At 37.9% G+C, this 27954-nt stretch overlaps 2 protein-coding genes across 3 annotated transcripts; one reads left to right on the top strand and one right to left on the bottom strand.

Moving 5' to 3' along the window:
* Positions 1-215: 215 nt before the first annotated feature.
* LOC106152228 (oncoprotein-induced transcript 3 protein-like) lies at positions 216-27885 on the top strand. The gene is made up of 12 exons (XM_087012213.1): positions 216-311; positions 17221-17298; positions 18249-18288; positions 19740-19909; positions 20422-20638; positions 23219-23347; positions 24084-24212; positions 24411-24539; positions 25083-25214; positions 25417-26008; positions 26417-26683; positions 26937-27885. Exons 2-11 carry the CDS (start codon positions 17239-17241, stop codon positions 26673-26675), a joined length of 1857 nt encoding a protein of 618 aa, XP_086868339.1. The 5' UTR covers positions 216-311; positions 17221-17238; the 3' UTR covers positions 26676-26683; positions 26937-27885.
* Positions 2822-9293, bottom strand: LOC147762058 (cytosolic beta-glucosidase-like). Of its 2 annotated transcripts, XM_087012119.1 has the most exons (10): positions 9164-9293; positions 8450-8509; positions 7762-8048; positions 7153-7283; positions 6430-6690; positions 5753-5936; positions 5222-5461; positions 4818-4941; positions 4059-4255; positions 2822-3470 (listed from the first exon to the last, which is right to left on the bottom strand). In XM_087012119.1, exons 3-10 carry the CDS (start codon positions 7967-7969, stop codon positions 3238-3240), a joined length of 1578 nt encoding a protein of 525 aa, XP_086868245.1. In that variant the 5' UTR covers positions 7970-8048; positions 8450-8509; positions 9164-9293; the 3' UTR covers positions 2822-3237. The 2 variants fall into 2 exon arrangements, with proteins under 2 accessions (XP_086868245.1, XP_086868244.1); XM_087012118.1 differs by having other exon boundaries at positions 7762-8509.
* Positions 27886-27954: the final 69 nt, after the last annotated feature.

Here is a 27954-nt window from a genome sequence, read left to right as displayed (position 1 = left end):
AAAATGTTAGACCTACTTTTTTACCCTCTCTCTTTTTTTTCAATTTAACGAATTCAGATCAACTCAAATGGAACAATTAATAAAATGGAGCCTGATATGTTTCAGATTCACACAAATGTGCCGATTAAGTAATAAATACTAAATCAGAGTTCTGAGTATTTAATGAGCATGGCAACCACAAAAGGATTGGCAAGATGATGGTCGTCATCTGGTACTCCAGCGCAGTCGGATCAGATGTTTCTCTCTCTCTCTCTCCACTGCTGCTTTTGTATGAATTGCAACCAAGCCGAGGCAGTTACTGTCTATTTGAAGTAGGTATTATTCCAAGTTAAGATATGTGACGGTAATGTTCACTTTGTATTAATAATATGAGTATAATTATTGTCATAGGACAGGAATATTCATCTGTGATAAGTTTCTAAACTATGGAAAGTAAAGTATATATTTGTATATACTTGACTTACAAGATATTTTAGATAGTAGAAGTATGATTAGATGTTAGACTGCATTCCCAGAGATTTAGATCGATCCATCTGGATTGACCTAAGTCCCTGGGGGTTCACGCTAAAATGCTGTCAGCTCAAGAGGCTTAAATGTCTGTCACGCCTACCTAATCAGCTAGGGTAAAGATAATTACCCCCTAACAGCTTTACTAGTCGTGATAGACATTTAAGCCGGCCAAGTTGGCAGCAATTTAGTGAGACTCCCCAGGGGGATAGATCGATCTAAATATCTGTGGGAATGGTCTTTTAGAGTGACAAGGAGACGCTGTTGTCTTGTCCGACAGGCATAGTGACATTGGATCAACGTTGAAAACAGGTTGGGCCGTTGAGCTACCTAAATTCAACGTCAAATCAATGTTGATGCAGCCATATCAAAACGCCGTCTTAATGTGACGTTGAATCAACGTGGAATTTTGGTCGTTGACTCAACGTTGTTTGGTCGTCGTGATCCAAGACATGGATCGTAATTTAAAATATTAATTATAAAAAACGTGATACTATGTTTATATAAAAGCCTATGTATGACATAATGTATTAAATGAATTTATGGCAGCTGTAAGGTAAACCAGGTATGTTGCCATGGGTAATAATTAATTAGTTCTAGCCTATTAACATCAATGCTGCATAATCCACCTATTGTTCATTAATTCCTGAAAAGATTAATAGACAATAATACTGTAACGAACCTCATCAAAATATGAAAAACGGTGTTTTAAAGTAAAAGTGATAGTTGTTTTGTGTCTTTAGTTAACTAGTGAATTTTCTTAACTTGTTATTCAGAATTACATTCCAATAAACTTCCTCACAAGGTCAGCTAACACAAGGATGAATAAGTCCAGGTGTAAATGTGATGGAGTGAAGTTAACGATGTTGACAGTTCACGATATCCTGTTATAGATAGATAGGCATATATATATCTTGGTGTGGAAATATTTGGGAAAATTTATTTTGCCTCTGTTTAGGTCTACTAGTACACATTTTTTTGTGATTATGAAAACTAGCTTCTTCTGCATGATATAGAATAAAGTGTATACTACAAGCAGTAAGAGTTCCTCTGGTACATAATTGTGCCACCAGTGTAGGCGCTGGCGGTCCACATGGTTTTAGTCCCGTCCGGTCCGTTCCGTCCGTTCCGCCGGCTCCGCCGCCATGTTACCGTTACCGCTTCTCCTCCTAGATTACAAGAGCCTGCGTACCCATCTCTTGGCTTTAGGTCGAGTATAATCTCAACTCGTTCCACGTAAAGTATGGGCTTCGTCGGTGCTGGGGTCTAGGTGTGGTGCTCGTCGCAATGCACCCTTGTCCAAAATTGGCAAAATTAAATGCTAAATATCTACCATACCGAAGGAATTATGGGAAAAATTTCTACAGACGGCTGACCGAAAGTCAAATGTGGAGGTTTCAAATATGCCATTGGATTTGACCTTTGACCTTATTTCAAGGTGAAACGGGCCAAAAATTAAAAAAAATAATAATAATTTTTTTTACGAAAAAAATGTTTACGCTGGTATTCAGAAACAACACAGACCTAACCTATAATAGCAGGCGTTACCCTTCAGGTCATCGTTCATCTCCATGAGTTTGGGGTCAATCGGTGCATTTTCACGGGAGCAGCGGCCATTAGATGCCGAAACAGAAAACTCTAATTCTGGAACTGTTAATGCTAGAGAAATTTTGTTTTTTGCATTTGATAGAGCATGTAAAGCCCAACACTGGGGGTGGTTTTTCTGTTTTCCATACGGTTTACGAGTTATACTGCATCAAAAAATACATTGTAGAGCTGAAAGTTAAATGTGCAATACGGCAATATGCATAAAATTTTGAGTGTCTGGAAAAGATAACATAAGGCTTGGCGAGGCAGACAACTTGTGGTCAAAAATGACATCAATTCATGAAATTTGAATATCTGGGACTTCTGAGCACTTCCCATTTAAATAATTTTAACCAAAAGGACCTTTTCTTTATTTCAATTAATTTCCTCTGTAAGAAATTTATGGCACATTATTGTAACCCCAAAATTGTAACATTTAGTCCCTTATATCTCCAAAACTGGCAGAGATAGGTCCATAGTTACTATTAAAGTTGAATAGGAAGTCTTATACTGGTAAACTAACTGTGACGTTGAAGTTGACCTTTGACCAACTTTTCACCATTAACTGAAATTTGCAACATTTAAGTCCCTTATATCTCCAAAACTGGCAGCCCATAGTTTTTACTGAAGTTGAATAGGAACTCATATACTGGCAATCTGGTGAATATAGTTAAAGAACTGATGCTACTAATACAATAAATAGATTGTGAAAAGTAATTAAAACACGTTTTGAGTACTTGTTTTCATTTATTATTCGAGAAAGAAGGAAAAAATCAAAAGAAAACGGTTTGGAATAAATATTGCAATTAAATAACATGTCTGTACTTGTAAACCCAAAGATGTATTTTTAAGAAGTGACATGAATAGTTAGCGCCAAGTGTATTTCTTGAATCCGCCACAAAGCCATCTGAAGCATTGAAAACTTAATTTTCAAATTAAAATTCGCAAATAAAACAGCGGACAAATCTACACGAATATATTCATGAGCAATAAGTATCAAGGCATGACTAAAAAAAGGCAGAAATAAAGATATTTAAGTGTTGTCTATAACTACTTATAAGTTTTCATTTTTTCACATTGACCCTAGAAAAAAGAAAAAGAACTTTCTAAACTGACGTTCATTTTAATAATTTATTAATTTCATTAATTTTCATTTAAAACGCGAAAAGACCGTGGGGTATACTTCGGGATGCCGTTAGCTTTGATCACCATAGAGTAGTACACAGACGACTCCTTGGGGGTCCTCGGACGCTGGGGATCACTGAAATTCACGTGGTACATGCCAAACTTTTGGGAATACCCACTTGACCACTCAAAGTTGTCCATAACTGACCAGGCAGTGTAGCCTATCACGTTGCATTTATCCTTAGTGACCGCTGGAAGGAAAATGTATGAAGTGTTAAAGTACGTTACCTTTTGCCCCTATGTCATTTACACTGGACGGCGTCCTTTCTGCACGCGTCCCGTAGTACGGTCCCATGTGATAGTAAAAAAAAAGAAGTAACACTCTATTTGTCGACAACTAGCCGATCATTGAGGATTCATTCTGAAAACCAAAGCGATGCTTGTGCGATGCCAGTTTCATGGTCGTACAAAGGACGCAGAACGGACGCCGTCCAGTGTGAAGGGGGTTTTAGGTGTATCAGTGCGTTGCAATAAGTGTATAAATACGTTGTTTTAGGTGTTTAAGTACCTGTGTTAGATGCGTGCGGTGTGGTAGGTATACAAGTGTTGTATTAGGTGTTATAAAAAAAGTGTGTCACATGTGACAGAGGGATTGTTTAAATGTGATCGTGTCACCCGCTAATGTGATAACTTACAGACATATACATTATGGTAAGTAAAGGATATTAATCGGAAAACTAAGGCTACCTTTTTAAATTCTTTAAAATTATCTTTTCCTTATTTTAAATATTGCACACCCCAAGGCAAAAAGAGAGCACAAAAATGGTATTTGTTATTACCGTCAATCATATTACTAATGTATCCGGCGTAGTAGTCTATTCTCCAGTCGTCCCGGTATATTCCAGGGATGGTTGTGTTCCTGTCTGACATGCCGTTCTCTGTGATAATGACGGGCGGGTTGTTGTACTGTTTCTTCACCCAGTTAAGCATCTTGCGCATGCCCCAGGGCACCACTGTCAGCCAAGACGAGCCCGATCTGAAGAATAAACGCGCAGGCTTTCAAAGAGAGGTTAAGGGTGTGTTCACAGTGAAACTATCGCACTCAGTAGATTGATCCAACTTCGCGGGGACTTTCACCAAATGCAATCAGATTACGTCTTAGTTTACCAAGTTAACGTCTTGGTACGACTAAATGAAATTTCACCAACCGTAATTAAACTGCCAATATTCAGTGGGCACTGGATGTAAACTTTTCTTTCTTTTGCCAAACTATTGGTTGTGTAATATTGGTAGGCCCTATTATTGATTTAGTGGTTTGGTACCTATTTCATTTTTACGTGCGTCATCTAAATCGGTTTGACGACTGAAAGATATCGGCTGGTTATGGCTATAATATTATGACAATATTCTCTAAAAAGACCTTTTAAACTGGAAAAAATCATTATCACTTTCGTTTCATTTCTTGCACCGTTTCCTATATGATGAATAAATAAATAAATAGATAAATAAATAAATAATCATGCCAAAGAATCCTTTATTGGAATAATAATTTGAGTAATGACACTACACAGCTGTCATTTTTGGGTATTTATACGTACGTTTTCCATTTCGGGTCTTTAGAAGACGCCGCCTCGATATCGTTGTAGTATCCGGCGCCCGTGGTTTTGGCGCCAGTGACCAGGTTTGTGGTGTACGTGTTCAGGCCGAAGAAATCAAAGGTCCCTGTTATAACGACAGCTAAGGCTATTATTTCAATAGTGTCACCAAAGCAGCGTTCGTTAATGAAGACAGGACTTTTGAACTGGTTCGGTACTACCGGTAAATGGCGTACGGTATTTTCGCAAACTTTAAATACTTAACATTCTAGAAAATTAACCTTATTCATCCTAACCTTCACAACAAACCTTGCATAACCTAACTTCATGTTAAGCTGATGTGAATTAAGTCCCATGACAATTGATAACAAGATGAAAGACCAAAAATGTGATGATTTTTTCCAAACCTTTTATCCTTGCCTTCTCGTCTTTAGTAAACACGGGTAGCCTGGACTGGTTCAGGTTTTCTTCCTTACTCCTGTTTCCTATAGTCCATTTCATTACATCCGGGTAATCACCGTTGACGTACACGGGGTGCGCGAACCAGCCAAGAATAAACTGCTGGTTCCTCTCGGCGGCCTCGGCGTCCGCGGGGCTCTTCGTCTTCGGTTCGCACCAGTCCGAACTTAACGTGATCGAGATTTTACCTGCAAGTTTTTCATGTGAATATTATGTGAGAAAAATAGAAGAACCAATTAATGATGTTATAGGATGCTTAAAAGGTGATATTTCATTTTCTGATCAATATATATTTCAGTCATGGACAAATATTGTATTTGGAAGTATCTGCCACCTTCGATATGGGTTACAGTATGTGCCCGGTTATTGAATTGCATTGTCTCTACAGGCGACACCTTTCGGAGACAGCGTGCATAATCCGTGGTGTTACTATAATCTTTAGCATGTCACGCAACTCTACTGGAGCTTCTTTTATCTACCTGATTTGTCTGCATTGTACTTCTCGTGGTACACGTGGTACACCTCGGCATGCGCTTTTAGAATGGTGTGAGCGGCCCTGTAGGCACCGGTGCCCGCCAGTTTAATACCCGGCGCCATTTGACCCACCTCATATCCCAGTACAGACACGCACCAAGGCTCATTGAATGTCAGCCAGTGCTTGACCTGTAACAATGAAACAAATAACACCGCATTTTTCATTTTTCCTAGCAAACTGTTTGGCTTACCTTTAATGCCTCGGTTTTACGGCCATATTGACAAAAAGATTTACAATGAATTTTTTATCACAATTGATATAATCGAGATATTTCACCCGACCACTCTGTTAACCTCCCCCCCCCCCCCCCCCCCAAACAATTAGAAGAGAATAAGTTTTTAAAAAGATCACTCAACTATTCTGAAGACATATTTATTATTATTTTTTTTTTTTGGGGGGGGGGGTATTTGAGACAGGACGTTAGATGACAGTGGTGCAAATTATCAAAGTCGCTTTTATCCAGGTTACCCATACGGGAGACCGGGAGAATCGTTCTGTATCCGAGAGACTTGCGGATTTTCCAGGAGAGTTGACATGTATGCATATCTTTTTAACCAAAATGAACCCAACATGTCAAAAGTAAGCAGCCCCAGAGTTAACTTTAAGCAACATTTATCTTACCTGGTCACCGAAGGTCTTGAAACAAACTTCGGCATAGTCCTTGAACAGCGGAATAACGGACTCGTTGAGCCAGCCGCCATACTTGTCCTGTAGTGTTTTTGGCAGGTCCCAGTGGTAGAGCGTTACCAGTGGTATAATACCATTGTCTTTCAGGGCTTTAATGATGTTCATATAGTAAGCAACGGCCTTGGGGTTCAACGAACCCTTGGTGCCGTCTGGTAGAAGTCTTGGCCAAGACAGGGAGAAGCGGTAGTGCTTTACCTAAAGTCGAGACAGCATGGGTGATTGCATAGATTATTTATTCTACAAATTATGAAATAAATCACGTTCGATAGTTACGTAATAAAGATATCAAGTATTGATGCCATGGCAGTATCTGTACAGATAACAAAGATTAATGTCATCACTTATCATATCGATACTGACGCTATCCGATACGCTGTCAATTAAGAGGCTTTTGTGGCTGCTGATTTCTGTCGTTCACATGTCACTGACAATAGGACAATCACCATATAGTCTAAAACAATAGGCAACAGACTGATTTTATTCATTTCCTCTGGTTTCTGTCACAACAAAATATTTCTTTTGGATACCAGTCTCCGCGAAATGAAAATATGTTCATTTACAAAGTATATCATAAAATATCATACAATAATCTTAATATGGTTACACTGTTGAATACAGCGTGTTTCTTTCAACATTATATACTGGTATCTTCATTACCCGCATAAGCTTTAGTATTTCCATATCTTCCCGCCATTTGTGATAGCTGTCACAGGCAACATCGCCATTGGAACCGTCGAAAATGTTCCCCTTCTTGTGAGAGTACACATCCCAAATACTAGGACCCTTACCTGAACGATTAGATGAAATAAATTATTGAATAAATTAAATCAAAAGAACAGATCAGTTAATGAACGAATGCATGCAAAAGGATTTGAATAAATTAAAAAGGAGCAAGTCGACCAAAACACAATATGAGAACTACACATAGACTACCAAATTAAGAAATAAGTATCTTTTGTCTTATGGTTTTGGTCCATAATCGGAAACTGCGCTAACACAAATGTTTAATTGAATCATAACAGCTATGACGGAGTGAGACCTACTCAGCTGTCATCACTGATGACATTGAAATTTCAAATTGCGACCGATCTGGTCTAGAAGTGGTCAACCAGGCCTTGAGACAACCGGAGGTCGTCATCTAGGATTTACAAATTCAAATTCAATGGATCTCGTTCTGAAATGTATGTTTTTCCATTTTATTTTTAAACAAAGCAACACTGAGACTGATATCGCTTCACTTAAAACTGATGACAGCAGAGAACTCACCGTCTTCGTTCCAAGCGCCCTCTATCTGGTAGGCGGCAGTGGCCACGCCCCAGAGAAAGTCTGAAGGGAGTCCGCTAGCTGACGGTCCCTCCCCCCGGGGCTGGGGCAAACACACCGTCAAAGTAGAACCTAACGCTACAGCAAGCAGAAGACTCGGTATTACATCCATGGCGTTGCGCTTGCTGTAGTCTGTTAGGCAAGGTGACATTGTTTTAAATACATTGTCCTAGGCCAGTATTACAAATGTTACGTTTTACGGAGCCATTAATATTAGACCTATTGTCGCTCTGGAAAAAATAAAACGTCATCATTTAAAAGTGAGCCTTTTTCAATGCTGCACCAAAATGTGTCCTCAATCATTGCCTTTTTTAAATTGTGACTGCGGTAAATCGTTACTGCAATATTGATATGAACAGGTATGATGTTTTTTATTAGTGCTGTATTTTAGGCTTTCATGGTGTACAGTATTTCATGCTGCACAAAAATGAGATAAAATAGTGACTTCCCTTTTTGCCAGCCAAACATAAGGGTGGAAATCTCTTCACTGAGGGTTTTGCTCGATGTATATCCAAACCAAACGTACAGGTAAATCAAACAAACGACCCTGGATAGGCTCAACAAGCAATGAACTACATGTAATTCTCGGATACGAGGTCGGGTGATGATTTTAATAATAGACCTCTTAAACCTCTACAGTGGCGAATTAAGGTTGGATCAGGGGGTCCTGCCCCTTCCTCCACTTCGATTTCTGAAAATAATTACACCAATTTACACCCTCTTGAAATTAGAATTTGGACAAGCTGTATCATAGCTCTAAACTGTACCAAATGGCACCGTTCGCCCTTTAAAATACCTAAGTTTCACAGGCAGATTTTTCACTAGATAATCACATATTTGTCACTGGTTAAATTGACCGTTTTTCTCTGTAGGCTACTTCGCGTGTGAGAAAATGTCCACATAATAAAAACAGCGGCCCTAGTAGAGGGTACCCATAGTCCGTAACCCAAAGACTAAAAACGGCTGGCCTTGATAGTCATCAGCAGGTTATATATAGTTCACAGCTATCTACACTATTACGTTGTATTAAATGAGGTCACCTGCTGCTTGTTGTGAAATAAACTTTCGCTTCTGTGTCAATTACGTTAGGCTACGAAATGGCAGTAATGTATTTTATATGGCCCACAGGTAGCAGAAGGCTACGGGTATACTCTATCAGGGCCGCAGATTAATGTGCACTTTTCTCTAACGAGTTACAGTGCAGATGCATGTTTACAAGTGCCACTGATTTACCAGTGACATATCTGCGAATGTTCAGTGAAAAACCAATCTGTGGCCCAAAGGTAGAGGGAAGGCTACAGGTAGCTATGCATATAACTTAGTCAGCTGATCAGAGCCTACATACCATAACTTTAAAGGATCTTGAAACCTTCCGATTACAATATTTAACGCCCATTAATCGTAAATATCGGTTTCGATTCGCGGTATACTCAAAACTAAGGAAAGGATCAGCCGTGACCTAATTACCTGAATTATATATATTACGCATTCGGAACTCTTTCTGACTTAGAGACAAAAAAGTAAACAAAGAACAAAATCTGGGTCGATCTTACCGACATGTAGTAGGAAAGGTTTTTTTAATCCATTCCATTCTAGGAAATAAACTGAACTTAGTGCCGTGTACTGCAATAACGTCTGTTAAGATACTTCATGGTATATTACATGTACCACTTCATGGGATAAATGCTCTGATTTTACTGTCAAATCGACTTCATAGGATAAATTGCGACTTCATCTCCACATAAGATATTGCCTGCGACTTCATGGGATAATGGTGAAATAGTACCTGTTCTTGGCCCAACGCTATGAGAGAGAACGTTTTTGAAATATAATGTTTTTGTACTGTTAATATTATCCAAAATAGGTAAACTGTACGTTTTAATTCACTTGTATGACTGAATAGGGTTTCTTTAGTGGTATTGGATGCATGTTTTGAGTAGGCCTAATTTTAAAATACACAGGCGTATGAAGGTGAGGATTCAGTAGGCCTATTACTAAAAATCAGTACATTATGGGACATTATGGTCAGCGTTGAAGAAAAGGGGGTCCAGACCCCCTGGGCCCTCCCTTCCCAGATCCGCTTGATGCATAAAACTAATGGATCAGGTAAACCAGGCTATGAAAACATAATTTACGCATAGGTTACTGGATTATAAGACTAATTTTTCCATGAGGAAAGACACGCGCAAGTGTAATGATTTACGTCTGTCCCTTGGTTTCCGAGATGCTCTGTTCTGGTCCTACACCTGTGAATGTCCATCATGATGTGATCAATGGTGTCCCCGAAATGTGCCCTTGGCTGGCTCTCTTTTGACCCGAAAGTATTATCTGCGGCACAGTCTGCATTTGGAAACCTGTTAATAAGGCGTTCGGAGGGGGGGAGAGGCCTACTCGTTGTTTAGCAGCCTAACTAACGTAGTTGATCAGCGAGATCAACAGGCTTGTAGATTGATATTTATTCAGAATTGTGGTTGATTGTTATTGTGGTTGATTGTAATTTTTACATCGTAATTTCTTCCATCTACCTTTAGTAGTGGGACTTTGCAGTCCTTTAGGGGGGGGGTATATATTTTTTATATCGTTGTTACTGGTATCCTCTATCCATTAAAGTGAGGAACATGAGACGTTGGGGATATTTAAACTTGCCATTAGGGATGTGCACGTGTCCTTCGGATTTTTGGTGACTTTGGTGACCTAGGGGTGGTTGATTATTATCTTTAAATTGTATTTTCTTCTATATACCCATAGGTCTTTAGGTTGAGGAAACTAAAATGTCGGGGTGTGCATAGGCAGGTTTTTTTTTTTTTTTTTTTTTTTTTTTTTTGTGACCTGGGGTGTGGCTGTCCCTGGTACACATATATATTACCGTAATTTATTTCATCTCCCGCTAGACCATTCGAATAAGGAACATGAGTCTTTGGTGCATGGGTGGGCTACATTAGTGTGACTTGGGGTGTGACCGTCCCTAGGGGGTGGAGTGATTAGTGGTTTGCAGGCAATGAAGCTGATTCCATAGATTGCACTTAAGATTCCTTGCAGAGTTGGACCGACCCAGCTAGTACTACATCCTATGTGTGAATCTGATGGCGGTTAGGAAGGAAGGGGAAATGTAGAGAAAGCAGCAGACAGTACTAAATAACAGACCTTCAGTCGTATTCTTAAATATAGGTCAAGTTAATTAAAACCCATTCAAGACCCCATACTCTCAGGAATCCTCCTATCCTAGGGTCCAAGTCCCATTGTTCTTTAACATAAAACACACATGTTAATTACTGCTCTTGGGAAATAAACATTTTGTTTTGTGTTAAGACACAACAGCAGTCAAACGCTAGGATTCCTGATAGAGTGTGTGGGGCCTTGAATTAGTTTTTAATTGGATTCCCTGACCTATATTTATGCATATGGCTGGAAGTCCATTTAGTTCTGTATGTGCTTCTGCTGTTCTCTACATTTCTCAAGGACCCTTGCACATTCATTAAAATGACTGGTTCATCAATTTCCGTTTCATGTTCCTTAAAATTTAAGGGTATAGATGGCAGAAATAAAGTTGTGAAAAACAGAATCAACCACCCCCCGGGATAGCCACACCTGAAATATCATACTAACATTCCCGGAAACCTATGCATATCCTCAATGGTAAGTTTATCAGCCCGGAAGGTTTCATGTTCCTAACTGTAATGGCGTAAGGGTAGAAGCACGAACAACGATGTAAAATTTAAAATCAACCTCCCCAGGGACGGCCACACCCAATGTCACAAAAACCCAGAAGGACCCATACACATCCCCAAAGACAGATTTTTCAGTCCCCATAGCCTTACGTTCCCAGCTTTATTGTTCTTAAGGATAGATATGGCAGGAATAACAATGTCGATCAATTAGACTCAACCGAGCCCAGCCCCCCCCCCCCCCCCCAAAAAAAAAAAAATCCGAAGTGCACTTCCACATTCAAAATAGTATGTAGCCACGTTTCATGTTCCTAGCATAAAATCCGATGTAAAAATTAGAATAGACCACCCCCAGGGTCGACCACACCCCAAGTCACAATTGAATTCCGAAGAGCCTTTGCAAATTCCTATAATGATAGGTTTATTAATCCCCGACGTATCAAGTTCTTAACTATGATGGTTTAGGAAGTAACAATGTGAAATAGATTATGTATGTATATAATGAATTGTCCACCACAGGGAAAGCTTGACCAATGTAAGCGTACCTAGCCGAGACCACCCCGTCCCCATTCCAATTCTACCTCTATAGAACTTCACACTAGCTATTTATTGACTAAGAAAAAATTCTGGTTGCAAAATGCGTTCCGGTTGAAAAATTCGTTTTCACGATTTTCATTGGTTGCAAAATGCGTTGCAGTTGCAAAATGCGGCGCCACACCAGTTTTATGAATCCCCAGTATTTCATTCTCCCCGACATCTATCTGGACAGTTGACCGTTTCAAATCATTCAGATTTCAGACTTTCCGACCTAAGCGTTTTCATTAAGTATATAGGCCAGGAGGTCAATCTTTTTAAAGACCGAGATATTTTCGAAACATTTATGTTGCATATCAATAGAAAAGCCTATTTTTACAGCTTGTTATTGCAAGTCATAACATTTATGTCATAGTTACAAAAGAGATACTTCTATAACACGAATAATGGAATAGACGGTTTGTTAAAGATATTAATGTACACCTAGTGTGGAGCAAAATTAAAACCTCTCTGCCTAGTAGAGTTCTCTACCTACAGTGGAAACACATACATTCTTGCTACTGTGTACTAGCCACATCTATAAACCTGCGCCGTCAATCAAACCACACATGGTCAGTTTTATGCCCTAGTTTAAAGGCAGGCAATGTGTTTATTTATACACTTCGTTCGTCTTATACATCTAGTGCCTTAGACCCGCCATGATTCAACGTTCAAATATTGTCAGTTTTTAATCGTCCTGAAATCTGAAAAATCTCAAAACTAAATGGGTAAAACAAAAAACTAGCTTTATGCTTTCCGTCGCTGGATCGGAGCTCTTGAGATAAAATACATTATTTATAGAAGTTAATCTCACGGGTATCTACGAGAACATCTGAAAATAACAGCTTCATTAAACTCCAACGAGATAAAATACGCACTATCATGAGTAATGTTACCCCCCCCCCCCCACACACACACACACACACACACACACACCCCATTTCAAATACACACGTCACTCTGGAAATCATGGTCTAGAATGAAACTTCATATCGACCTTTACGCCTAATTTCCACATCCAACCAGAACTGAAACATGTTTGGATACAATGTACCATGAAGTGGTAATATACTACGAAGTCTCCTAAGGGTCCTTATTTTTAACCAATGAAGTCGCCTTCTATCATGAAGTAGTAATTCTTATCCTATGAAGTGGTAATATACCATGAAGTATCTTAACAAACGTCTATAATTTTTTATCCAAATTAAAAAAGTTTGCAACTCAATAAATGTGTCTTTTCACACGTAGGCTTACTCAGTAAAGTAAAAAAAAACAGACTATATATAAATACTAAAGATACAGGTATTAAACGGTATCTGTAATCGACTTCTATGTAAACGGTTATTCAACCTATTTTTTTTTTTCAATTACGTTAAGTTATTTTGGTTTTGACTTTTGCGGTTTGGACCTTCAACCAATGAAACAAAAAATCAATTCGTCCGAGAAATGACTACAATGTTTTAGTTACTTTTACATGGGGCATGCAATCTACTGGTCCACAATATTCCGCTACGATCTTGTCGCGCGATGTTTAACATTAGATAAGATTAGGTTAATATTACATATATATCATCAATGTATCTTTTAATCCTCTATAAGCTTCCCAGCAGGCATAGTTGCGTTGGATCAACGTTGAAAACAGGTTGATACGTTGAATTGCCGTTGATCTACCTAAATTCAACGTCAGATCAACGTTGATCCAGCCACGTCGAAACACCGTCATAATGTGACGTTGACTCAACGTTGTATTTTGGTCAATGACACAACCTTGCAGTTATGGATTGTAATTTAAAATATTGATTATTGAAAACGTGATACTTTGTTTATCAATGCTGTAACTAAATTTATCAAAATAATAACAAAATGGTTTTAAAGTAAAATTGACAGTTGTTTTGTGTCTTTAGTTAACTAGTGAATTTTCTTATCTTGTTATTCAGAAATACATTCCAATAAACTGAATTGCTTGCAAGGTCAGCTAACACTAGGATGAATAAGTTGCTGTAAACGTGATGGAGTACTTGGTAACCTGTTATAGATAGACAGGTTGAGGTGACTGTGACTTTGTTTTATATAGGGCCTATATATATATATATGGTTGTAGTTATATTCTTATATATATATATATATATATATATATATATATATATAAGATTTAGATTAATATATATAGTTCTTTTCTTATATATATATATATATATATATATATATATATATATATAAGAAAAGAACTATATATATTAATCTAAATCTTGGAAATTTTAACTTAAAGATGAATAAGTTGCTGTAAACGTGATGGAGTACTTGGTAACCTGTTATAGATAGACAGGTTGAGGTGACTGTGACTTTGTTTTATATAGGGCCTATATATATATATATGGTTGTAGTTATATTCTTATATATATATATATATATATATATATATATATATATATATATATATATATATATAAGATTTAGATTAATATATATAGTTCTTTTCTTATATATATATATATATATATATATATATATATATATAAGAAAAGAACTATATATATTAATCTAAATCTTGGAAATTTTAACTTAAAGACCATACATTTATACCCTACATATATTAAGCCATCAAACATGTCCTACTGCTCAACACATCCAGGCTAATTTCCCGCTGGGTGGGGTTGACATAACATTGTTTTCTGACGTTGATACAACGTTGTTATCTGAGGTTGACACAACTTTCAAATCCAACGTTTATTCAATGTCTACTCAACGTTATGGTTCAACGTTGTTTCAACGTTAAAACAAAACAATTTGTTGGTCCCATGATAGTTAACACATGGCCCCTGATCTAAGTAATATATTTTAGACCCCATTGTTATAGACACAGTGTACTGGTTGGGTCGGTCCAAGTCTACAGGGATTCTCGCTAAGTCCAATCAGCAGAACCATCTTAATTGGCTGACACGCCTCCTTCCGCATCTAAATTGGCACAGTACTGATCTTAATGTCTTACTCATGGACAACCTAACATATGATTCACAGTTGAAGGTGTTTTTGATGAGTATATATGTTCTCAGCTTTGGCTTTTTCAGGATGTCGTTTTTCCATAACATTTAGTACAATTCAATAATTTTCCCATGTGCTAGCTCCAAGTCTACCGCTGACCGCATTGTGAATATATCTTCTAACTGCAGCTTTTGCATGATTATTCTGAAATCGCTACACCAATTAATTTTACATAATATGTAGTCGTGCTCAACCAGTCTCTTGGTTAGTCTATTGTCATCCATGTCTATTAATCTATTCCAATATCTAATTATGCACATCCATTGAATGTAAACTAGAGGCATCCAACCGACACCACCATAAAGTGCTAATATTGTTCTAAATCTATGTACTCCCATATAATACCTGATAGCTCGTAATTGTACATTCTCTATAGATGGGAATGTCCTATGCCCCCATACTGAGGCACAGTATTAAGTGATATGCATGATACGTGATCTGAACAGTTGTTCAAAAGTACTAAATCCAATATCTTTCAAACTATGTATTCTATTAATCATACCACCTAGCCCTCTGCTGGCCCCTTTCGCTAACTCCATAGCATTATGTTAAAATTGGCCTGAGTAATGGAATGTAACACCAAGGTATTTATATCTGTCCACTGTCTCCCAAGCGTTATTACCAATGGTGAAGGTATAATAAGAAACCTTTACATTATGGTGTCTAAAATAGACACATTTTGATTTCTTTGCATTGAGAGTTACCCTCCAGCGTTTGCACCAATTAACAAGACAATCTAACATGACCTGTAAATTACGTGCTGATGGTGCTACCAGTACAATGTCGTCTGCATATAGAAGAATAGACACCTGATTGTCTTCGTACGTTATTCCAACTCCTAGATCATTAATTTCACTTACTATATCATTTGCAAAAATATAGAATAGAGTTGGCGAGATTTTGTCGCCTTGTCTTACACCAGTACGACAGTTGAACTAGTCAGTATACGTGTCATTGATTTTGACACGGGCAGTCGTTTGATAGTAAATGTTTTTCAATACTCGATAAAATTTCCATCTATCCCATTTATCAATAACTTCTACAACATAATATCTCTATCGATGTAATCGAAACATTTTTTATATCAATAAACGCTGCGAATACCTGTGTGTTGTTCTTAACAATACTATTGAGTGCAAAGACATGATCTTCACATGATCTATGTTTCCTGAAACCATTTTGCTCATCTGCATCTTTTGTATTTGTTTAATGTATATTTGTTTTAGTTGAAGTGTCCTGCCATCTTCTTTATTAAATTTTGTCATTAAATCATCTCTTTACAGGCCTGCGTTAGCAAATGTCTGCAACTTGCACGATGATATCGACAATCAGACATGAGACGTGAATTTTAACAAATCTAATTTGACTTTGAATAAAACTGTAAACCACCCAACCTTTACATTTTGCAAGTAGAATGTAAAAGTCGGATATCAATTTCCACGTCAATACTTCCGATTATGTGCAGATTTTGATTTTGATAATCATTAAAAGCAAGCAACCGGCTACCAATGTGTTGTCTTTGGTCATTCTTGATGCATTTACTGTAGTATATGTATAATTAACAGTTTGGGAGCCGGTATACTGTAACAAAGCCGTTGAAAGAATGAATTTCAGGTTGTGACGTCATCACGGTGTCGAGTATGATTTCTGTTTAATATCGGGTATTCTTCTGACATTAATATTTTATAAATTTAGTTCAATGTTGAATTAAAATGAAAACAATCTAAGAAATTTATACTTTGCTAGCTTTACCCGACTTGTTCATTAAGCGTCTATGCTGTGAAATGATGCACCAACATGAAAACGCATCTTTTACCTTGCCCCTGATCAAGATTAAATAGGAGACAAAAGACATGGCGAAATATCCGCATTCTCTTACGAATGACTTAATCGGATTCAAAAGTGTTTATAGTCATGTGCAATAAATGTAACTAAAGCAGTCGCGGTCGCTTATATTTTTATCCTCCTCAACCTGGCTCCCCTTTCCAATAGCATTGGAATGTATGACTTAGATAAACTGTCATTCACTTGCCCATGCTAGTTTCCATGTTCATATTTGGGGGTTGTGGGCGTGGAACTTGAGGAGCCGTTTACTTTAAAGTCAACCCTCCATTTCTTTCAGTACTGGAGATACAAGAGGATGTGGCTGATTTACTTTTGTTGTATTTTGTGCGCAGTTTTGCAGGGTTCCCTATCAGAGGTAATGTTTTCATATTTTTTGGTAAATTAGAATTTACTGGTATACAGTATCTACCGAAGTATTGTGAAAAGTGGTACATGTAGACTGTTAGGGTGTATTCCCAGAGATTAAGATCGATCCAGCGATTAAGATTTAGATCGACCTTACTCCCTGGGGGTTCACGCTAAATTGCAGTCAGCCGAGCTCGCACCATAGTTAATTACCCCCTTACAGCTTTCAGTAGGCGGGACAGACGCTTAAGCTGACAGTAATCTAGTGAGATTCCCCACAGGGATAGATCGATCTAAAATCTATGGAAATGGGGTCTTACACTGCGATAAGCAAGGCCTTGACCAAGTTGTGTTGATTTGCACACACACGCGCGCCTGCACACACATATTTTTGGTCGTACCCCTCAACTCTCGCCCGCCCCCCCCCCCCCCCCCCCCCAACCGAAAAAAAAAGCATTATTACAAGCAAAAAGAGTTCAACTGTTCAGTCCATGTGTATACCCTACTACAACATGTGCTCTTGGCATACATGTGTTTTAATATTCTAGCTTCATATCCCCCACCCTCTAAGACCCCATTCCCACAGATTTTAGATCGATCTATCCCTGTGGGAAGTCTCACTAGATTACTGTCAGCTTAGCCGGCTTAAATATCCGTCCCGCCTACTAAAAGCTGTAAGGAGGTAATTAACTTTCGTGGGCGCTCAGCTGACAGCAATTTAGCGTGAACCCCCAGGGAGTTAGGTCGATCTAGATGGATCGATCTAAATCTATGGGAATGCAGTCTTAGGCAATGGATGGCCTGCTTTGCTATTTAGTTTTTTTTTAGCATTATCATAATTTTGATATGATATTAAATTAAATTTGCAAAGCATATGATTTCGGTGTGTACGCGTGCGCCTGTTTGTGTGCTTGCTCATCTATACATATAATGTACATAGTTGAAACGTTCATTTTTCAGGAAGGGAAGGAAGATATCCACCCTTACCAACGAGCCGCAGGTAAATGATACAAATAGCTAGTCCAAATATCATATCATATAAAACCTGTGCGTTGCATGTAAAATACGGCTTTGGGCGATTGCCTACGGATTTCTATTCCTTAAAGTGGCAACTTTTTCCACTCATTTAGTTTCATCAAAAACGCAATACTTACGCGTTTTAATTACTTACCATACAGTATAGATAATAGGAATATATATCTTCACGTCCACGATACTGGGTAACAACAATGGGTTATCATCTTTGAAAGTGTGTCAAAGAATTCCTATGTGTTGGATTACAATGGGACTGCTTTCATATGAAAAGGGATGGGTTTGTTTTAATATAACAAACAATTGTGTGTTTCCAAACATCGCTGTGTATTTAAAACTTTTTAATTTTTAGCTGAATATAATACTAAAACAGCGCTTAAATCTTAGATACAGACATGTGAGACTGTTTTACAGCTGTGCATTACGGAAAAGAAAACTCTGAGAATAGTATTATCATGTTTTTTTGCCCTCTCAGGGAACATTCACGGCAGGCACACTAGAGAAAAACAAAAATTGCTCTGCGTCGCAAATTATGATGCGAGAAGAGAGCGGTTTGTTTTGCATTACTTTCGTTTCTGATTTCAACTTCAGTACAAGGTATCATATACCATACACGTGAACAATATAAGTCGTTCAATTTTGGGTTTTTAAATACCTGATATACGCTCTGCTTTTCGTAAAACAACAATGTGTAAGGAAATCCTGTCATCAGAGCGTGTAATCACAAATGTTATGACCCAATCCTGTTTCGGTTCCTTCAGACAGACATGACAACGAAATCACAGCTAGAGTGTAGTTTCGTTTCCCCATTCAGCTTCGGCCAAATAGTGGAGATTTTTATTGATGACGTTTGACCCGGTCACATGAATATTAAATGAGACTAATTAAATTAACTATAGATCTATCCGGTTCACACTTTTTGGCGTGTAATACACGAAAAACGCTTTCATGCCGTCGCTGTTTAAACGCTGATTCTGGGATCACAGGGAGCTTTCCCAACTCCGTGGAGTTTAGTGTACTCTTCCCTGATAACTTTTTTATGTGTTTACTGTTACATTTTCCAAGTTTTATGAATATAAAGCAAAATACGATGTATATTATAAGCTGAAAGCGTGCTCAGGAGAGAGTATTTCATGTCGTCGCTGTTTAACCGCCGATTCAGGATTGCAGCGTGTTCCCCTACTCTGCGAAGTTAAGTGTAATCTTTTTTATGTGTTTAAAGTTACATTTTCCAAATTTGGGAATAAAAAGCAAAATACGATGTATATTCTAAGCGGAAAGCGTGCGCAAGAATTGACGCCATGTTGAAATTTTGCTGCCCAAGTCCCAATGCCGTTACCCAGTATCGTGGACGTAGAGATATATTTATGTAACCATCTGTGCGTGTATTGACACATTTTTTAAAAAAATCTATCAAAGATCCCTGTGTGACTCACGGCGTTCTGGACCAGGACTGGAGAAGCGTGAACAATAAAAAAGGCACGGATAAAAATGGGAAAATACATTGTGATAAAGCAGGAGAGACTGACATTAACTTCCCCGGGTGGTTCAGATTCAAAGGCAATGCTGGCAATAGAATGCTAGACAAGGTCAGTATAAGTACACTGAGGAAAGGCAATTCTGGCTTAGCCTTTTCTAGACTATATCAAAATTCTTGACAATATACCATTACGGTTTTCACTACACGTTCAACTTGGTCACACCACACTTAAGTACTCAAAACACACACACACATACATTATAATGACAGCGAGAGAGGGGGGGGGGGGGGGGGGAGAAGACGAGGGTAAACTAGTAATGCTGTTAAAGGACATACCCAGTATGTACACATTCCATATCATGTATCTCAATTTTTCAGTCTAATAAACTTGAACATGCAGAATATTTACTATTTGGTTACTGTTGGTAACTGTTTGGTCATAGTCTTTGTGAAAATGTGCTAGAACTAATAAAATTATTACATCAAAGGCAAATCAATATGACTGATGGAATAAAAGTATAAAATGTGTAAATAAGAATAACCGATGAGCAAATATAAGTCATATTTTTAAGTATCTTTCATATACTTTTTATTGTACTTTTTAAATTGCCTTATTTACAGTGCCCAGCTGTTACCACATGCGGAACTAATGCTCCCATGTGGTTGAATGGTAAACACCCAGCAATAGGAGTTGGTGTGGTCAGTAGAAAGGCATGCATGAGCCACCTAATTAGCTGTTGTGATAAGCAATTTCAAGTCAAAGTGAAGATGTGCTCGGCGGGATTCTATGTGTACTATTTACCAAGTGCACCAAAATGCTTTATGGCTTATTGTGGTGGTAAGTGTCTCAAAATGCATTGCATATACTTATTGATCGTTTTGCACGCGAATGACCAAAATAAGGATTTGGTTCTGATAGTGGGCAATCATCTAAAGTTTATAAGATTTTTGAATGGAATGATAACCCTGATATATTTGACGAGGCTTTACTTCTATTCTATGTTAAAAGTGCATTTCATTGTAATATATCAGGGCGAGAAAAAACAACGTGCCGCACGCGTCAACAGAGAGGAGTAGTGGTTATAATTTCCTGATATAATGGGTACACATATAGAGTCTGTGCATTGTTCACCACATAAGTACATGTAGCCTGGCTGTGATGCTTGTGTTTTTATCATGAACTCATTGAATCTAATCTCATTATCTGGCTGGAATAGTGAAGAGTGTCTGATAAAATATTTAATTAACACTACTAGAGGACGGTTGAGTTACTAATTCCATACCTAATTTACATAGTAGAAAAATACGCATCCCTTGTATATCTAGTGAAAAGTCAATACATAGTACTGTTAGATGGTAAGTAAACAGTACGTACATGTAGTTACGCCCAGTCGGTATTTTTTAATCCTAAACATAGAATACATTATCCTCTATAGACTAGACGCTGATTCTGAAAAGAGGCTTATAAAGCAAGGAGTTCCAGAACTCCTTGTATAAAGTAACTTTTATGTCTCCTCCATCCCAGTGCATCACAAACTTGCATATTCCCGTTCATAGCAAAAGAAAATGCAACAAAGACTATCGGGTGTTCGTGATTTGGCCAAACAAGGCCGCTTTTATTATATAAACTCACTATCCTAATAATTTTAACAATAATAACAATGTGGCAAATTGTTGCCTGCATTAAATGTTATGGCCTAAAAATTAAATATGAAATATTAACTAAGACTCATCATCCTAAAAATAATGATGAGACGAGTCAGCAAAAGTTATCATTTTCAAGCAATTTTGCACAAATTTCGTTTGTGGGGTTGCAAAGAGGCCCCCACCATGCAACAGTTATCGTAAGCTGTGGTCCATGATAAGCAATTATTTGACAACGGACCCAAAATTCGAGATGTGTGAAGGGTGGGGGTTGATAAGACAATCGTGATCAGAAGACTTATAAACGGAGTCGTAAATGTGCAACTCAAAGATAATTAATAAATTGTAGGTATAAACGGTAACTTCAGTGATAACTAAAAAATTGAATAGGTGATACGCAAGGAGCCTTATAGTGCAGTCGCCGTGACCATTATTAGAGCAAACCAGAAAGTCACGAACAAATGGATTATGTCAACGGCATCTGATAAATCAGTAGAGAAAATAACTTACCGCCTTCATGTAGCCTAATAGTCGGCAGATGTACTACGAACAGTGTACATGTACAGCTACTCCCTGCTTGAACTAGTAAATAATCTTTCGCTGATATAATATGCTGTAAACGTGGTGTAACGGTTCGAAATATCGATGAACTGCTGGAAAGGTCTCATCGAAGGAAAAGCCGATGAAATTTTCTGAACTGAAGGTTTAAGTTGAAAGTCGGAGATAACTTGTAGCTTCAACGTATCGTGCGCGACAACAGAATGAGCGCAAAATGGGTCAGACAGTGACGTCCCCTGGTATAAGTAGCAACATGTGCCTCAATTGGGACCACCCCTCTAGGTAGAATTGAGCATGTGCAGAATGCGCATGTGCGTAAATAAGCTCTGGAGATTGTTGTCGCCATAAAATATCGTTTGACTACGCCAAACTTTCCTTTATTTCCTCGGCAATCTTTACTCGGTTTGACACTGTGCTATGATAGATAAATGTATGGCGGTTTATTTCAGGGTGGTCGTCCTTTAAAACCAATAGGCCGTGACATTAATAGGTTTACTAAATTTAACGAAAGGTGTAAAAAAATGGGCATTTAATTCTTGTTGTCAGTATTTATTTCGTAATAACGTATATTCACAGGCGACTTAAGTCCCAAAAATTCTATGAATAAACCAATATTATTACTAGTAACAAGATTATCGATTTAAAAGGCTAACAAACATTCAATCATTTCAAAATCATAAGTGAAACAAAGTTTACTTTTCGTAACAATCGCGTCAAATTTGCTACGTTGGGGGTCTTTCGGCGATCATACATGCATTTCTTTTTTTCTACTGAATAAAACGAAAATTGTCCAGTCTATTAAAAGGTATATTTCTATTTGTCATATGAAGTCACACATGCATTTCTCCAATAAATGCCGTAATGCCGCAATTCTGGACCATCAAGCTCCAATGAACATTTGATTCTTTAAGAAGAAATAGCTAAAAATCTATTTGCTTAGCACGTGAAGTGGTCGAGGTGCAGGCTAAATGATAATTGAATATTTGTAGAGATATATAAAAATGCAAAATGAAACCATACAAAATATGTATTTTTCATCTTGTGCGACACGCATCCGTTGATATAGCCTACATGATACCAGCGTTACAATGTCTATACATTTACTATTATAAGTTGTCTTAAGGTGCAGTTCAAGCTGAATGACAAATTGAATATTTAGAATTATTAAGCTAGGGCAGTAAACCTGAGGCTCAAAGGTGTTATGTTTTCATTTTAGAATATCACAACATGTGTCTTGATAAAAACGGTGGATGTTCCCACTTCTGCTCCATGGATAAGACTACATTAACAGCTGTGTGTTCGTGTCCAAGTGGTTTTCCTCTTAGAAAGGATCGAAGGACGTGCGGTACGTGGCTGTTCCAAAAGATCGGAAGCACTGTAAAACCTGTTTGTTGTATCGACTTTCTAGGTGTTATAGTTAGAAATAACGACAGCGGTCTGGAGCTTTCGAACGTTTATTCAACGACTCCTTCTTCATACAACTGCACAAATATTTCACGCATTTACTTGTTTTCTTTTCCATTGTCTTTGCGTGGTTACAAGGAATTTTCCATTCGCATGTTGCAAGTCACCATGCAACATTTCCTTATTAGGTAATCCCTAAGATACTTGTTTTCAATTAAAGATATCTAAAATATTATTTGGATTACTCATGCTTGGACCTTATCCAAAAAGTTATCATGTGATAAACAGTTGATCAAAATTAAAATATGCTATGAAATTAACCAGTCACATTAACTGTTACTGACTTTGACCTTTTCCATCTTTTTCTGACACTAAAAACATGTTCTACACTTGTTGACACTTGATGAAACTTAACTTACACTCAATAACTCCCTATCCTTTTACTCGTTTGATTCCGTTTTAATTGTTATCTGCAATTAGTGAAAGTGTAATTAATTTGCTTTACAACATAGGTCGTTAATCAAAATTCATTGACACATAGACACATTTCCAGTTAAACGCGTATGGGGCTATGAATAAAATTTCTCACGAATACACACGCACAAACACACACACAGAGAGAGAGAGAGAGAGAGAGAGAGAGAGTGAGAGATAGTTCGCCAATCATGTAATTTCAGAGTATCGCAACCTGTGTCTTGATAAAAACGGTGGATGTTCCGACAACTGCTCCATGGATAACTCTACATTCAAAGCTGTGTGTTCGTGTCCAAGGGGTTTCCGTCTGGGAAAGGACCAAAGGACGTGCGGTACGTGACTGTTCCAAAAGACCGGGTGTATGTCACAGTAGGTTAAGCCTTAAAGGGTATAGTAATGGGAATGTGTTTACAAACTTAGATAAATATCCAATGTAAATCATCGCGCGTTTTTATCCACACGTACAGTGAATCACAATGAGAGAGAGAGAGAGAGAGAGTGACAGAATGTTACCAATTATGCCATTTCAGAGTTTCACAATCTGTGTCTTGAAAACAACGGAGGGTGTTCGGACAACTGCTCCATGGATAACTCTACATTCACTGTCGTCTGCTCGTGTCCGAAGGGCTTTGTGGTGGGAAGTAACAAGCGCGCCTGTAGTAAGTCTTGTCTTTTTTTTTTAGATTAAAGGGATAATAACTCTTCGTTTTGGCCAAAAAATGAATTTTACTGGAGTAAACAACAATTTTCCCATACTTACCAATGGTTAATGAATCCATTTTTACATTCAGTTAGTCCCTGGTTTTTTTCTTAATTTGGTTTTTTGTCAAAATCTCTTAAGAGATTATAACAGAGTACAGCCGTCAATGGAGGTCACGTGGTCTGAAGACCAGCTCAGATATCACAATAATAGCTATAACTGCCGTTTTTGTGGTAAAACAGAATATATTTTATTTCTGTGAGTTATTCACAATGTTTTTATTGTGAAATATAAATCTCATACGAAGACTTATTATCCCTTTAAGTAAAAAAAAAAAAATAGAAACATAGCCGATCATTTTGGAGAGCTGGCATTCATTCGTGCATTACAACCAGCTAAGTGCATTGACTTTGGGTCATTTCTTAATTCATTTTATCATCTTTTTCATCTTTATTTGTTCAGATAACTATTGCTTTAAAAGTTTCTCCGATTTCACTTTCAGTTAGAGACGAGTGTACAGTAGATAACGGTGGCTGTAGCCATTTCTGTGTCCATAGAGATTACAATGACCACAGCCACTGTCAGTGTCCAGTGAAGGATCTGGTGTTGAGGCAAGATGGAAAAACATGTGAATGTCAGTGAACGCCTGCAGTATTTCTTTTTTAAATTTGTTTAACATCGCCAAATACGGTACTTTGATCAATGAGCAATAATAGGAGATATGTGGGGGGATATGATATAGATACTAATTACAAAGACAATGGTAAAATGTTTGTCTGACTGGGCGTACCTTTTTATGTCATTAAATTTAAACATCTACATTTATGCTACGTCAGCTCCCGATGTCAACGTAACCTGCACCAACCAACACCTGCAGTTAGACCTGCTTCGTTCGGCATTCCATGGTCTTAACGAGAGCCAACTCCAGTTGACGGACCCTTCCTGCCAAGGCACAGGCAACCATACCTTCATCACGTTCAGGGCGCCCCTGCACGGCTGTGGCACGATCATGAATTTCACCAACTCCTCGGTCGTGTATTCCAACATCGTGTCTACCAGGCCAAACTACCTCTCTCTAATGAGTGGTGTCGTCACTTGGGCCGGCACGATCGAGATTCCATTTGAGTGCAAGTATGCAAGGGACCACTGGATCGCCGGAAGCTTCAAGCCAGTTGTAGAGAAATTGAGATTCAAGGAAAAGGGTCGAGGGAACTTGACGTTCAACATCCAACAGTTCCAAACCGATAATTTTTCAACTCCATACTCCGAAAAGGACTATCCCGTGTCCGTGAAGATTCGTGACCAGATGCATTTCGTGCTGAGCGTGAACACGACGTCCCAGGATGTGAAACTGTTCGCGGACACGTGCAAGGCTACACCCTCTTCCAGCCCCTTCGACTTCCTCCAGTTCAACTTCATCATTAACGGGTAAATGCCTGTGTTACGCATAGGACACAAAATGTAATGAAAAAATATTTAAGCTGTACATTCATACAGATCAATGCAAAAATGCATGAACGAATATCCGTGGTTATCAGAGTTTTATAGTTTTTCTTCGTGTTTTCATGGTCCTACATACAGTATCTTAAGTTCCGTACAAAAATGACTCGCTCATAACCGTAATTTGGGATGTACGAGTAAGCTCACTTTTGTGTGTGTGTGTGTGTGCGTGTGTGTGTGTGTGTTTATTATTATTAGATTTGATAATAGGCCAACTTTTTGTGTCTTAAGAACTAGTCAACTGATCCTTTCCCAATCAGAAGTCATCTTCATATTATAATCAAATGAGCGTCATATATACCGGTAGTAAAATAACTTGCCGTTCCTTTCCTTCAGATGTTCAGTTACATCGGCAGTCAAGTTCCTCCCGAGTCAGGATCCAAGGGAGATCCGGTTGAGCATCCGGGCCTTCCAGTTCTTGAAAACTTTACCTGAGATTTATCTCCACTGCAAAGTGGTCGTCTGCCACACTGCGGATATGACGTCACGCTGTACCAAGGGCTGCGTTCAAGATGATAACACAGGGAAGAGACAAGCGGGATCTGTCGACGATTTCCAGATATCTGAAGGACCGTTCCATTATATCGTTTACTGACGGCTTTTGTAAGTCATTTTCCATGAATGTTCCAATCTTGCGTTTTAACTTAATTTTTATTGGTAATTAATAGAAATAATACACATTTTAATCAAGGATAATTACATGATTTCAAATCTGCATACAGACCTATATTTTATTCTAAATGCAGGGAAAGCACCTTCTTTTAATTTGGTATATGTCTGTTGAATATATATTTGTTAGAGTTGAAGTGTCCTGGCATCTTCTTTATTAAATTTTTCATTAACACATCTTTTACAGACCTGTGTCAGCGAATGTCCTCAAATCTCACGAAGATAGAAATCTCAACTCGACAATTGGACATGGGACATGCGATTTCAACCGATATAATTCGACTTTCACACCAACCTTAAACTTGCGCAACTAGTGGAGTGTAAAACTTGTATTATTCTACGCATATATCTTAATCCGCTTTTGTGCACATTCTGAATTGCGCTTATCATTAAAAGCAGAGCAACTGACTAAACGTGTTATGTCTTTGGTTAAACTGGATGTTTTCACAGTATGCCGAACTGGGGATGGGGATCGTTCGACTGTCTTCGGGGGAAAACGGAAGAAAAGATCGGGTGGCGGCGAAGAGAGGAATGGATGAAAATATGCTACAACAACAACAACAACAACAACAATAATAATAATAATAATATTTATTCAGCTTTAAGTGTTACAATTTATCATTGTTCGGTGTCTAGGCTACTGCAGAAACTACTCTATTGTGCTTACATCAAAACATATAAATAAAGGATAAAATAAAGAATTAAATATCTGTTAAAGCTAAAAGTTAATAAATGTGCTGAGTGCATTTTTTCCATGTGCTGAGTGAATTTTTTCCAACACAAACATTTGGTCAATATCACACAAGGAATGTTTTGGTTGTTTTAATAAAAATTCATTGTAAAATAAATATTTTTAATTTATAAAACAGACAGTGCAAACAGGTATACTTAAGTTTGGCACAATAAAGACTTTTAAAAAGTACTGATTTAAATACTGTAATGTCATGTTTTAGAAACCACAAGAAAAATTTCATCCGTCACCAAAACTTCATCGTCCCTGGATATGCTTGAACCACCAACCTTTTGGTTAACAGCTGAACGCGCTAACTTAACGCCACAGAGACGTTGATGTTGTAACCTCTACCAGGGCAACAAGTTGATTTTTCACAAATATTCACAGAGATGTCTCTATATAAATACACAATCATTTTGGCTGTAGAGCATATTGATGTTGTAAGAATGGCAGTTCCGTGGAAATACGACTA

Source organism: Lingula anatina, chromosome 4 (genome assembly GCF_051362555.1).
Source record: "Lingula anatina isolate TDL-2025a chromosome 4, LinAna3.0, whole genome shotgun sequence".
Classification (NCBI taxonomy): Eukaryota; Metazoa; Brachiopoda; class Lingulata; order Lingulida; family Lingulidae; genus Lingula; species Lingula anatina.
The sequence above is the reverse complement of the archived record's forward strand: the minus strand, read 5'-3'. Positions and strand labels throughout refer to the sequence as shown.

Excerpts from the sequence above, each read along its gene's own strand:
- LOC147762058 (XM_087012118.1), bottom strand. The coding sequence starts at position 7,969 with ATGTCACCTTGCCTAACAGACTACAGCAAGCGCAACGCCATGGATGTA. Across the intron at positions 7,284-7,761 it reads GGGCGCTTGGAACGAAGACG|GTAAGGGTCCTAGTATTTGG; the intron begins GTGAGTTCTCTG and ends CTAATCGTTCAG. Across the intron at positions 4,256-4,817 it reads AAAGACCCGAAATGGAAAAC|ATCGGGCTCGTCTTGGCTGA; the intron begins GTACGTATAAAT and ends TTTATTCTTCAG.
- LOC106152228 (XM_087012213.1), top strand. The coding sequence starts at position 17,239 with ATGTGGCTGATTTACTTTTGTTGTATTTTGTGCGCAGTTTTGCAGGGT. Across the intron at positions 23,348-24,083 it reads AAAGGATCGAAGGACGTGCG|AGTATCGCAACCTGTGTCTT; the intron begins GTACGTGGCTGT and ends ATGTAATTTCAG. Across the intron at positions 26,009-26,416 it reads TTCAACTTCATCATTAACGG|ATGTTCAGTTACATCGGCAG; the intron begins GTAAATGCCTGT and ends CCTTTCCTTCAG.